Below are 14,562 nucleotides of genomic sequence, written 5' to 3'. Positions count from 1 at the left end.
TGCATGTTGTGGAAGCCTCAGAGAAGCTTGTGTGGCTAAAGCAAGGGAGCCAGGGAGAGTAGGAGACCAGTGGAGGTTGTGAGAGGTTGTCACACCTGATGTATGTTATAAGGATTTGGACTCTTATTTTGATTGACGAGAAGCCACTAGAAGGTTTTGACCAGAAGATCAGCATTTTCCCTCTTCATGTTTAAAAATGTGGGGCGAGATAGGGGTATGCGGTTAAGAGATACCAACTACTATGTGTAAAACAAGCAACAAGGATAAATTGTACAGCACAGGGAAACAAATATAACCATTATTTTGTAATAGCTTTAAAGGGAGTGTAATCTACAAAAATATTGAATCACTATGTTGTACACCTGAAACTAATTTAATATCATAAATCAACTATACTTCAATAAAAAATTAAAATATCACTTTAAACTGTTACTCCAGAGTAAAATGTAGAAGGGACAAATACAGTAATTGAACAGTGAATGACATTTCTTGTGAAGATGGAATAAAAATATAAATGTCTTTTCATTGAGAAAAAAATGAGAGAGGTTATGATCCAAGCTCAAAATCTTGAAGAGATTTGGCTAGTTTGATTATAGGCTTGACAGTACTAGAATTCCTTGAACTACTTTTTTTTGTTCTTAAATTAAGCCAGAAAAGGGGTAATTTTTGGTACAAATAAAATACTGTCTTACAAAAACTTAGGAACTTGTGCTCCTTCATAGAGGTTCCAGTTGAAAATATGAACTGCTTTAAAGAGAATTTAAATAAATGGTGTGCTTGGGATGGATCCATAATAGATGAACAAGGTGAGTTAGGGATGTTGTGTAGGTGCCTCAGCTAACTTTGAAGTTAGTATGCTCTCCTGCCAAGTCTCTTTATTAGCAGACACAAACCAAAGGTTAGATGGACACTGGTCTAGCTCTGAATATCACTTCTTGTTTTTGTCATCTTTATCATCAAATGGATAGACCTATAATTCAGAATCTGATGCTTTTGGACTTTGTTTCTTTCTTCCTTCCTTTTTTTTTTTTTTTTCCAGTCCAAAAGAAATAGAAGACTTTCAGTCAACTGAGTCTTTTGGTAGCCAGCAGATGAATCTCAGTATTGGTGATGACAGCACTGGTAGCTGGTCCAATTTAAGTTTTGAAGATGAACACCAGGATGAAAGCAGTAGTTTTCATCATCTAAGTGAAAGGTGACTATGATTTTGTATGTAATTGCATAGTTCAGGTACTCAGACCTCAGAAGTAAGCTATAAATTTACATTGAGTTTGATTTTAAAATTCTGAATTTGAAAATCTGTTATTTTCAAAGTGTATTTTATTGTTCACAATATATTTCTAATGGTTTTGACATTTATTAAATACAATAACTAGCTGAGCTAATTTTCTTTGAATGTGCCAATAGTTGATTTGAAAAATACTTCATACATTTGATTCTATACCCTTTAAAAAGCTTTACTTGGACTTCTCATGAATTTTTGAGGAAAAAGTTTTCTTTCTCACTTTAAAGAGGGTACTTTTTTTTTTCTCTAATGGATAGGAAAAAGAACAGTTATCTGTAAAAGGCATCAAAATGGCCCTGTAATTTTCTTGACATGAAAGTAGTATCTTTTGGGGGGAAGGATTCCTTACTTGTCCTTTCAGGAACACTGTAACTTGAGCATTTATACTTGAATGACTGAAAATACATAAACTCATTATAAAAGTGTGGTTTTGTACAGCAGAAGTCACTTCATATATCATTTTCTCAGTTAACTTTGTTCATTAAAATAGTTTTGGAATATTTTATTAATTATGATAACAGTTGTTTCTTATATTCTTAACTCTGTAAAGGCCTAAATGGCTTTTCACCTGTTAGAACAGCAGAGAAGCTGCTTAACTCTGTAAAGGCCTAAATGGCTTTTCACCTGTTAGAACACATCATCTCAGAGTATTTTGTTTGATGCTTGGATTAACCAGTAAGTCTTAATATTTTTATAAAGTATCTATTTTGTCATAATTTCTTAAAATGTGATGTAAACCACCAGTATTTTACAAAATCTAAATCCAAAAAGGCAGTCTTTAAAACTGGTAGCAGGAAGTGGGGGTAATATCACAGATCATCATTTGGCCCTTCCCATAACTTTAGAGTAGAATATTGAACACTTAAATTCTTCTCTCATCTTTGAGAAGCAGGCTTCTAGAATTTCAGTTGGGGGTTGACATTGCTTACGGAATCCTGGTGTTAAAGTGGGAGAACAAGGGTTAGAGGCTAGTGGCATTAGGAGGACTGTAGCTGGTTGAACGACTTGGTATGGAATGTTATCTAATTTGACGAAAAGAGGGAGGCGCCTACCAAGGTCTGTCCTTGGTTCTTCCTCTTCAGCATTATTTTATTAGTGATGTAGAACACTTAGTATTTGTGAGTGACTCAAAACAAAGATGAAAAGGTAATCCCATTAACAGAACCAAGGTTCAGAAAGACTAAATCAGGCTGAGGCTAAACTAATAATGTTTAACATAGGTAAATGCATTTAGGTTCAGAAAATTAATTATTTGAATTCAGGATGGGGAAAACCTGACTTGATAGCATTTTGTCAGAAGAACACCTGTGGTTTTAATTGACTATAGAATTAATAAGAACTAATGATGCTGTGTGGCCTTAAGGTTCAGGCACAAAGAAAAACTTAGTGGGGCTCATCCAGGGTTGGTGGTGTGCTTGCCTCCCAGAGATGAAGATTCCCTGGGTCATTGGAGGGTCCCAAGATTCTGCAGGCTTGATAAGTACCTCCGATTATTTTAAAGCAAGTGATTCAGAGACCACACTTAAGATCCAGAGACCTCACTTAAGATACATGGCTTTAGTGTGGAAATGGGTCAGAATTTTAATTTTGTAATTTTTTTCTGTGCTTAGATAATCATTCTATTAATAGAAGTAAATATGGTGTTTGAGATCATTAATTTTCTCTTTCTCTTCGGCTCATAGCTCTCTATCCATTCTGTATTTCCATATTTTCTCATTTTTGGTTTGTCTGGCAACAGACTACATGGGCAAAAATTCTGGTTGGTTTAATGGTTTTATAATAGATCTATATTTGTTTGAACATAGGGTCGAAAAGGCACTGATCAGTTTTAACTTTTATTCTGTAATGCATTATGGTTTGTGACAGTTTGATAGTGCTAGAGTTAATATGGATATGTTAATTATTGAGATGGCCTGGAAACTAGAACTTTTAAATAATCATCCCCTTTTTTGGTAACCTTGTCAACATTTACTGATGCATGAAAGATGATTTTATTTTAATTCATTTTTTAGAACCAAAATTTTGGTTTGTGTGAATATTAATTTTTATAATTGTCTAGCCTAATATGGGGAAATATAGCTGCTTATCACTGCAAACTAATGTGTGCTTACTAATTATTTTAATGATTAGAATTTTTTAAAATTGCATGTTTAGATTTTAATCTGAAAAACTGAATTCAGTTTTGTTTCTGAACGCAGTTGCTTTTTGTGTTGTATCGCTTTGCCGCACTTGTAGAACGTAGCTGCTTTCTTCTTTTGATTAGGTAGCGTGAGAAGGTGTCTGTGTGGCGTTAGTGACTGGCTGATCAGACAAGTGTAATGCTTGATTAAACCTTGGTTATTCAATATTCTGAAGAAAATGTATATTATTTGCCACCTACTGAATTATACATAGTTAATGAAATGAAGGTAATTGACATAATAAGAGTATTTTAAAATCAGAAGACAGCTTTTCTCCTAGTAGTTAGAAAAGGTCTATTTGGGACTGTGTTTTGGTGTCTGCCATCCCATCCCTTTCCCCATCCTCCATCACCACCCTGGCCCATCACTGTTTGCACTATCTAAAGACTTGAGAGAATGTTAACCTGTGGTTTTTTTGTTTTTAAACTTTATCCAAACTGAAGAGCATTGGCTTTCTACAAATTATATCCTAAGCTTTGCCATAGACAGTAATTTCATTGCGAAACTTCTTAGTTCATGCATTCATTAAAAGTCATTGTCTTTATCTGTAAAATAAATACACATTTAGAATAATTTTCATGAACTTTTGAGGACAAGTAAGAAAACTCCCAAATCTCTGAAGCTGTCAGATACCTTGTACAGTAGCAGCGATGGTCTTTACGTAACTCCACAGATGCTGCACCCACCGTGGCAGCTTCAGAATGTCCGCAGTTACCACTGACGCATGCTGTTCCAAGGAAAACCAGGGTCGTCTTTACCATTCATTTGCTAGTTCAGCTCTGTTCTTTTCTTCCTCTGGCAGTAATGGTAACAGCAGTAGCTGGAGCAGTCTTGGTTTAGAAGGAGATTTGTATGAGGACAATTTATCCTTTCCAACATCAGACAGGTTGGTCCAGTCCAGAAACCTAAACACTGATGAGTCTTTCACCACTAATGCATGATGTCATATTCTTAAAAGAATGTGGGTTACAATGCCAATGTGTATCAACCTGCTTTTCTCCTATATTTTGACATGATTCTGCTTGATAAATTTACATCTAATGAAAAAATTCAACTATGCTAAGATGTGACTGACATCTAATTGCAAAATGTGTTAATTCTATGCATGTGTTGCACTGCTTGCTATTTTTCATTCTACCAATTACTGTTTCATTAAAAAGAGCTTGCTTCCTACAGGATTTCTGTTGTTTTGTTTTGGTTTTTTGTTTTTGTATGCAGTTTTATTCATAAGAAAGGTATAGAACAAATGTTTTTACTATGTTAAAAAAAAATACAAATGGCATCAGCAGAAGCATTAATAAATAATTATTCATGGCATTCTGCAATATTCAGATGCTGTGTTATCTAAAACCAAATTAGAATATTTTGGCTTTAAATTATTTTAAATTAAATTTTATTATGTAATTACTTGACACTGTATAGATATCATGGTTAGGTAGAACTTCTCAGTTATTGATAACTTACCTTTAGGCATCATTTGCAGTTCAGATTTTAACATGAAATGATGTGAGAAGCAAAGCTTCCTTTTTGTTGTCATTTCTCCCCTTTTAAAATATCATATGTTATATTGTATCATTCATTTTTTACCACGTTTTAAGAATTGGCTTTAGTACCATTATTAATTAAAGCTTTTTTTTTTTTTAACTGCTTCTGCTACTTCATTCGATAAGTGATGGGCCGGATGATAAAGATGAAGAGCATGAGGATGATGTAGAAGGTAACTAACTGACAATTTGTTTTTTCAAAGTGTTTGCATGTTTTTTTATAAGGTTCTTTAGAAAAGTCTTTAATGTTTGTGTTTGTACATTTTCATCAGATAGGCGCTGGGTTGTTACAAATCAGGGTTTTTACATTACAAACCAGGGTGTTCTTTTTTGTTTTGTTTTGTTTAAATTCATTGGTTTATTTGCATAAGATTTTACTAGACTTGGAATATTAAGCAATACAGACATACAAAAATAAAAGACATTTATAATAACCTATATGAAGTCAGATTAAATGGGAAATACTAACTGAAGACTTTTAGTAATAACTGAGAAAAAATCATTTTACATTTCACAATGGTATTTTTTCCCTTCCCTTTTGGTTATTAATGTCTTTTGGGATCCCTTCAATACAATATTATTCATTTAAACTATTCAATGTAACTTGAAATAATATTCGTTAGAACAAACTTTGATTTATTTTTAAATTGTTTTCCATTAAAATTACACAAATTTGTAACTAGAGTAGACCCAAGAGAAGTTCTTGTCCAAATTTCTTATTGTACAGATAATACAATAAAGGAATTGAAAGATGAGGAAATATTCCAAATCAAGGTATTCTTGACTAATCTAACCAGTGTCAGATCCTTTGCTGAGCAGTTTGTGTTATTTGATTGCTAAACTAAGGAAGTACTCATCAGCGTAAAGACCGAACTACTTTAAAAGAATTATTCAATTATTTGAGAGAGAAATTCATGATAATCTCTTCATATAATTATCTTTTTCAAAATATAAAATTCTTACATTATGAGATATAATTTATTATCATATCACATGTCAGTTTGTTTTGCTGTCAACCTTACATAAATCAATAAGTAAAAATAAAAGATATTTTAAAATAGATTCTTCCTTCCCTCAATTCCAGTCTTACACTCACACATATATTGGAAGAAAATATTCGTTTCTTCCTTTAATGAACATGGTTCCAAAGATATAAATACTAGATACCATTGGTCACAGGCTGTTCAGTATTGTTTTTGTAACTAGGAATAAACTGGGAGGTTAATTATATGTAGATATGTCATTACTCAGCTTTAGAGATTATAGTCATCTCTCATTATATAGAAAATTGTAGCTAACTTTCAAATTTGTTAAGTTAGAAATTGGTAAATTAGGAGATGGATTGATGTATATTTATAAATGATTCAAAATTATGGAAATCCTAAGGCAACAAACTTCATTTTTTTTGTTATTGTTTGTAATTGCAGGATGTCAGTTCTTTCTCTTTTTGCTAGGGTTGAGTAACCTCCCCAAAGACAAGTCATTCTTAGGCCAGGCAACCAGGAACCCTGAACTGGGAAATCCAGTGGTACAGAGAACATTTCAACCCCATGACCTCTGCAGAATTTACAGAATGGCCCAAAGATTTTGTCTGGTACCATCGTCTGCCAGACCCATTTTTGACTGAAAGTCAGAGGGGAGAGAGGAGAGAAATGATAATACATTTATGTTAAGAGAATAGTGTGGACCAATTTTTTTAAATGAAAAATTTTAGGGGTCAATACGAATCCTAAAAATGATTAGTAGTGGTCTAGAATGCCCTGCAAACTGTAAAAAAAAGAATCAGGGACATTGACCAATAAATGTCCATTACTGGTGCAAATTGGTGCCATGTCTACCAGCATGCCCCACTGCTGGCCTCTTGTGTGGGAGGCCCACCACTAAGCAGCAGTGTTAAACACACGATATTGGTGCACGGGCATTAGTTTTGTAGTCAACAGGGATTCATCTTTTTTATGTTGAAATCATAATTTTCATTAAAACTTAAACTTGAGAACAGTGTCTTATTTATAATAAGGGTGTACCAGAAAATTCCCTGGTTTAGCTTTTGGGAGGTAAGTGGTTGCATATGACTTTTTTTTTTTTTGTATTTTGCCTAAAGAGTGAAGTGATTAAGAGCATGGAGCCAGACCGCCTGTGTTTATATCCTGGCTCAGCCATTTCCGGCTGTGAGACTCTGGATCTCTCTATGCCTCAGATTCCTCACCTGTAAAATGAGATGATAGCAGTTCCCTCCTTGTGAGGATTAAAGGAGTTTGTATATGTAAAGAGATTAAAACAATACTTAGGATGTAATATGTGCAATACAAGTGTTCACTGCTGCTGCTATTTCTCTTAGTTCAGAAAGCTTTCTTAAAGTCCATTTAATATATTTATTTGAGGTTTTTATTTGTGTTTTATTTATATTTTGATTGTAATTGTAGCATTTCAGTTTTATTTTTTTTCAGCTTTACCTATAGATTATATTTTGACACAAATTATGGCATTTGGGAATTGGCTCTTGAATTCAATATCTGAGAATAGAGTTTTGCATTTCTGCTGTCACAAATGATCAAAGCTGTTCCTTTGTTTTAGCATTATTTTGCCTTTTCAAAGTAATGCTTTAGTTGATGTTATGGTGCAGTTAAGAAAAGATGAATTTTTTTCCAGAATTCCTTGGACTCTTAAGAAATGGAAAATGCTTATATGTCCTTGGAAAGCAGAGCACTGAGAGTTGAATTGATGAGTTTCACTTCATATCGTTTCAATTTAAATATTAGGTTCAGAGCAAGATGGAAATACTCTGCTAATTGCGAATGTTGACATGGAGCCATGCACAGTAGACCCCCAGCTAAGGATTATTCTTCAGTGGCTCGTTGCCTCTGAGGCCGAAGTTGCAGAACTTTATTTTCATGACTCTGCAAAGAAGGAGTTTATACAAGTAAGTACCTACCTTATAGGGTGGTTGTGAGGACACGGTATATGATGTTCTGTGTCACATGGTTGATAGAAAGTGGGTAAATGCCCAGGTAATAGAGTCCAGTGGTTGGACTCAGGTATCAGCTCCGCCTCTCTCTAGCAGTGTAACCTTGGGTAAGTTCACCAGTCTCAGTTTCTTTATCTGTACCGTGGAAATGAGTATAGAATTTACCTTGCAAAGGTTTGTGAGGATTAAATATAATACTGTAAAAAAAAAATGCTTAATCTACTGCCTGGCACATCCAAAGTTTTCAAAGTTAGGTGCCTTTAATAAGCATTTCATGAGTTTTCTGTCTTATCATCGACTGGATGGACCTATGACTTCAGGTCAAATGCACTGGAAAGAAGGAAATCAATCATAAAGAACTTGGGGAAATAAGAGATTTACAAAATTATAGTTATTTCTGGGCAAGTGATAGTGTTTGTGGAAATAAACCATGGAAAGGATGAGTCATATGATGTATGGTCTTTACACTCTGTAATGCTTGGGTCACTGATGTAGAACTGAATGAATCAATCCATATTAGAAATAGGGTCTTACTGGCAGCAGAAGTTCTGGGAAGTACTCCTTGGTGTGAGCCCTCCCAGAGTCTGCCATTAGCCCCTCCAAAGAGCCTGGGTAGGCTCCAGTGTTGGGTCGCCTCAGGCCAAACAACCAACAGGGAGGGAACCCAGCCACACCCATCATCAGACAAGTGGATTAAAGTTTTACTGAGCTCTGACCACCAGAGCAACAGCCAGCTCTACCCACCACCAGTCCCTCCCATCAGGAAGCTTGCACAAGCCTCTTAGATAGCCTCATCCACCAGAGGGCGGACAGCAGAAGAACTACAGTCCTGCAGCCTCTGGAACAAAAACCACATTCACAGAAAGATAGACAAGATGAAAAGGCAGAGGGCTATGTACCAGATGAAGGAACAAGATAAAACCCCAGAAAGACAACTAAATGAAGTGGAGATAGGCAACCTTCCAGAAAGAGAATTCAGAATAATGATAGTGAAGATGATCCAGGCCCTCGGAAAAAGAATGGAGGCAAAGATCGAGAAGATGAAAGAAATATTTAACAAAGACCTAGAAGAATTAAAGAACAAACAAACAGAGATGAACAATACAATAACTGAAGTGAAAACTACACTAGAAGGAATCAGTAGCAGAATAACTGAGGCAGAAGAACGGATAAGTGACCTGGAAGACAGAATGGTGGAATTTACTGCCACAGAACAGAATAAAAAAAAAAGAATGAAAAGAAATGAAGACAGCCTAAGAGACCTCTGGGACAACATTAAACGCAACAACATTCGCATTAAAGGGGTCCCAGAAGGAGAAGAGAGACAGAAAGGACCAGAGAAAGTATTTGAAGAGATTGTAGTCGAAAACTTCCCTAACATGGGAAAGGAAATAGCCACCCAAGTCCAGGAAGCACAGCGAGTCCCATACAGGATAAACCAAAGGAAAAACACGCTGAGACACATAGTAATCAAATTGGCAAAAATTAAAGACAAAGAAAAATTATTGAAAGCAGCAAGGGAAAAACGACAAATAACATACAAGGGAACTCCCATAAGGTTAACAACTGATTTCTCAGCACAAACTCTACAAGCCAGAAGGGAGTGGCATGATATACTTAAAGTGATGAAAGGGAAGAACCTACAACCAAGATTACTCTAACCAGCAAGGATCTCATTCAGATTCGAAGGAGAAATCAAAAGCTTTACAGACAAGCAAAAGGTAAGGGAATTCAGCACCATGAAACCAGCTCTATAACAAATGCTAAAGGAACTTCTCTAAGTGGGAAACACAAGAAAAGAAAAGGACCTACAAAAACAAACCCAAAACAATTAAGAAAATGGTCATAGGAACATACATATCGATAATTACCTTAAACGTGAATGGATTAAATGCTCCAACCAAAAGACACAGGCTCGCTGAATGGATACAAAAACAAGACCCATATATATGCTATCTACAAGAGACCCACTTCAGACCTAGGGACACATACAGACTGAAAGTGAGGGGATGGAAAAAGATATTCCATGCAAATGGAAATCAAAAGAAAGCTGGAGTAGCAATACTTATATCAGATAAAATAGACTTTAAAATAAAGAATGCTACAAGAGACAAGGAAGGATACTACGTAATGGTCAAGGGATCAACCCAAGAAGAAGATATAAAAATGGTAAATAGATATGCACCCAACATAGGGGCACCTCAATACATAAGGCAACTGCTAACAGCTCTAAAAGAGGAAATCGACAGCAACACAATAATAGTGGGGGACTTTAACACCTCACTTACACCAATGGACAGATCATCCAAACAGAAAATTAATAAGGAAACACAAGCTTTAAATGACACAATAGACCAGATAGATTTAATTGATATTTATAGGACATTCCATCCAAAAACAGCAGATTACACTTTTTTCTCAAGTGCGCACAGATCATTCTCCATGATACATCACATCTTGGGTCACAAATCAAGCCTCAGTAAATTTAAGAAAATTGAAATCATATCAAGCATCTTTTCTGACCACAACGCTATGAGATTAGAAATCAATTACAGGGAAAAAAAACGTAAAAAACAAAAACACATGGAGGCTAAACAATATGTTACTAAATAACCAAGAGATCAATGAAGAAATCAAAGAGAAAATAAAGAAATACCTGGAGAAAAATGACAATGAGAACATGACGATCCAAAACCTATGGGATGCAGCAAAAGCAGTTCTTAGAGGGAAGTTTATAGCTATACAAGCCTACTTCACGAAACAAGAAAAATCTCAAATAAACAATCTAACATTTCACCTAAAGGAACTAGAGAAAGAAGAACAAACAAAACCCAAAGTCAGCATAAGGAAAGAAACTATAAAGGTAAAAGCAGAAATAAATGAAATAGAAACAAAGAAAACAATAGCAAAGATCAATAAAACTAAAAGCTGGTTCTTTGAGAAGATAAACAAAATTGATAAACCATTAGCCAGACTCATCAAGAAAAAGAGGGAGAAACTCAAATCAATAAAATTAGAAATGAAAAAGGAGAAGTTACAACAGGCACCGAAGAACTAGAGAGTATCCAAAGAGACTACTGCAAGCAACTCTATGACGATAAAATGGACAACCTGGAAGAAATGGACAATTTCTTAGAAAGGTATAACCTTCCATGACTGAACCAGGAAGAAACAGAAAATATGAATAGACCAATCACAAGTAATGAAACTGAAACTGATTAAAAATCTTCCAACAAACAAAAGTCCAGGACCAGATGGCTTCACAGGTGAATTCTATCAAACATTTAGAGAAGAGCTAAAACCCATCCTTCTCAAACTCTTCCAAAAAGTTGCAGAGGAAGGAACACTCCCAAACTCATTCTGTGAGGCCACCATCACCCTGATACCAAAACCAGACAAAGATACTACAAAAAAAGAAAATTGCATACCAGTATCATTGATGAATATAGATGCAGAAATCCTCAACAAAATACTAGCAATCAGAATCCAACAACACATTAAAAGGATCATACACCATGATCAAGTGGGATTTATCCCAGGGATGCAAGGATTCTTCAGTATATGCAAGTCCATCAATGTGATACACCATATTAACATATTGAAGGATGAAAACCATATCATCATCTCAATAGATGCAGAAAAGGCTTTTGACAAAATTCAACACCGATTTATGATAAAAACTCTCCAGAAAGTGGGCATAGAGGGAACCTACTTCAACATAATAAGGGCCATATACGACAAACCCAGAGCAAACATCATTCTCAGTGGTGAAAAACTGAAAGCATTTCCTCTAAGATCAGGAACAAGACAAGGATGTCCACTCTCACCACTAGTATTCAACATAGTTTTGGAAGTCCTAGCCACGGCAATCAGGGAAGAAAAGGAATAGAAATTGGAAAAGAAGAAGTAAAACTGTCACTGTTTGCAGATTATATGATACTATACATAGAGAATCCTAAACATGCCACCAGAAAACTACTAGCGGTAATCAATGAATTTGGTAAAGTTGCAGGATACAAAATTAATGCACAGAAATCTCTTGCATTCCTATACACTAATGATGAAAAATCTGAAAGAGAAATTAAGGAAACACTCCCATTTACCATTGCAACAAAAAGAATAAAATACCTAGGAATAAACCTACCTAAGGAAACAAAAGACCTGTATGCAGAAAACTATAAGACACTGATGAAAGAAAGATGATACCAACAGATGGAGAGATATACCATGTTCTTGGATTGGAAGAATCAATATTGTGAAAATGACTATACTACCCAAAGCAATTTACAGATTCAATGCAATCCCTATCAAATTACCAATGCTATTTTTTACAGAACTAGAACAAAACATCTTAAAATTTGTATGGAGACACAAAAGACCCCGAATAGCCAAAGCAGTCTTGAGGGAAAAAAAACGGAGCTGGAGGAATCAGACTCCCGACTTCAGACTATACTACAAAGCTACAGTAATCAAGACAATATGGTACTGGCACAAAAACAGAAATATAGATCAATGGAACAGGATAGAAAGCCCAGAGATAAACCCACGCACCTATGGTCAACTAATCTATGACAAAGGAGGCAAGGATATACAATGGAGAAAAGACAGTCTCTTCAATAAGTGGTGCTGGGAAAACTGGACAGCTACATGTAAAAGAATGAAATTAGAACACTCCCTAGCACCATACACAAAAATAAACTCAAAATGGATTCGAGACCTAAATGTAAGACCGGGCACTATAACACTCTTAGAGGAATACATAGGAAGAACACTCTTTGACATAAATCACAGGAAGATCTTTTTTGATCCACCTCCTAGAGTAATGGAAATTAAAACAAAAACAAACAAATGGGACCTAATGAAACTTAAAAGCTTTTGCACAACAAAGGAAACCATAATCAAGACCAAAAGACAACCCTCAGAATGGGAGAAAATATTTGCAAACGAATCAATGGACAAAGGATTAATCTCCAAAATATATAAACAGCTCATGCAGCTCAATATTAAAAAAACAAACAACCCGATCCAAAAATGGGCAGAAGACCTAAATAGACATTTCTCCAAGGCAGACATACAGGTGGCCAAGAAGCACATGAAAAGCTGTTCAACATCACTAATTATTAGAGAAATGCAAATCAAAACTACAATGAGGTATCACCTCACACCAGTTAGAATGGGCATCATCAGAAAATCTACAAAGAACAAATGCTGGAGAGGGTGTGGAGAAAAGGGAACCCTCTTGCACTGTTGCTGGGAATGTAAATTGATACAGCCACTATGGAGAACAGTATGGAGTTTCCTTAAAGAACTAAAAATAGTATTACCATATGACCCAGCAATCCCACTAGGCACATACCCAGAGAAAACCATAATTCAGAAAGACACATGCACCCGAATGTTCGTTGCAGCACTATTTACAATAGCCAGGTCATGGAAGCAACCGAAGTGTCCATCAGCAGACAAATGGATAAAGAAGAGGTGGTACGTATATACAATGGAATATTACTCAGCCATGAAAAGGAATGAAATTGGGTCATTTGTAGTGACGTGGATGGATCTAGAGACTGTCATAGAGAGTGAAGTAAGTCAGAAACACAAAAACAAATATCGTATATTAATGCATATATGTGGAATGTAGAAAAATGGTACAGATGAACCGGTTTGCAGGGCAGAAATTGAGACACAGATGTAGAGAACAAACATATGGACACCAAGCGTGGAAAGCAGCGGGGGGGGGGTGTAGGTCATGGTGTGATGAGTTGGGAGATTGGAATTGCCATGTATACACTGATGTGTATAAAATTGATGACTAATATGATAATAACTTTTTCAAAAAATAAGCATTTCATGTATTCATATGAAAAGATAGAGTTATTCTTTGTATTTAATTGATTCATGATTGTGCCTAGTAATTAGTGTGTCTCTTCTGTTAATCCAGTTTCATTAGTATGAGAAGCTGGCATAAGTAAAAGCCAATAAACATTTAAACATTTAATAAGGGACAGTAGTTCACTTTGAGCTTTTAATAGGGTTCTAATAATAGAACATTCAGGTTAGATGCACTAATAGGATATTTTTATTGATAACTTACTGTGTGCCAAGTACCTTTTTTTTTTTAATAAATTTATTTATTTATATATTTATTTATTTTTGGCTGTGTTGGGTCTTTGTTGCTGTGCACGGGCTTTCTCTAGTTGCGGCGAGCAGGGGCTACTCTTCGTTGCAGTGCGCAGGCTTCTTGTTGCGGAGCACAGGCTCTAGGCGCGTGGGTGTCAGTAGTTGTGGCTCACGGGCTCTAGAGCGCAGGCTCAGTAGTTGTGGCGCATGGGCTTAGTTGTTCCGCGGCATGTGGGATCTTTCCAGACCAGGGATCAAACCCATGTCCCCTGCATTGGCAGGTGGATTCTTAATCACTGTGCCACCAGGGAAGTCCCCAACTACCTTATCAGTCAAGATTTTTAGTTTACAGTCTTAAGGTTTTTGTCCAGGAATTTTCCTTATCAGAACTTTGGTTTAATCTTACTATGTAATATAGAGTAGTCCAAAGAATAACCAATATAAGATAATCGGTAATAACAAAAAAGGAAT

At 35.6% G+C, this 14,562-nt stretch overlaps 1 protein-coding gene across 1 annotated transcript in view; it reads left to right on the top strand.

The window, feature by feature from the left end:
• Positions 1-14,562, top strand: part of AKAP11 (A-kinase anchoring protein 11) — a 53,456-nt gene that overhangs the window by 33,304 nt on the left and 5,590 nt on the right. Inside the window, exons 8-11 of the mRNA XM_082365763.1 lie at positions 969-1,195; positions 4,268-4,351; positions 5,136-5,182; positions 7,769-7,929. Of these exons, the coding sequence (XP_082221889.1) occupies positions 969-1,195; positions 4,268-4,351; positions 5,136-5,182; positions 7,769-7,929 (519 nt within the window). The remainder of the gene's footprint in view (positions 1-968; positions 1,196-4,267; positions 4,352-5,135; positions 5,183-7,768; positions 7,930-14,562) is intronic.

Source organism: Balaenoptera borealis (assembly GCF_965194805.1).
Source record: "Balaenoptera borealis genome assembly, chromosome: 18".
Taxonomy (NCBI): domain Eukaryota; kingdom Metazoa; phylum Chordata; class Mammalia; order Artiodactyla; family Balaenopteridae; genus Balaenoptera; species Balaenoptera borealis.
The sequence above is the reverse complement of the archived record's forward strand: the minus strand, read 5'-3'. Positions and strand labels throughout refer to the sequence as shown.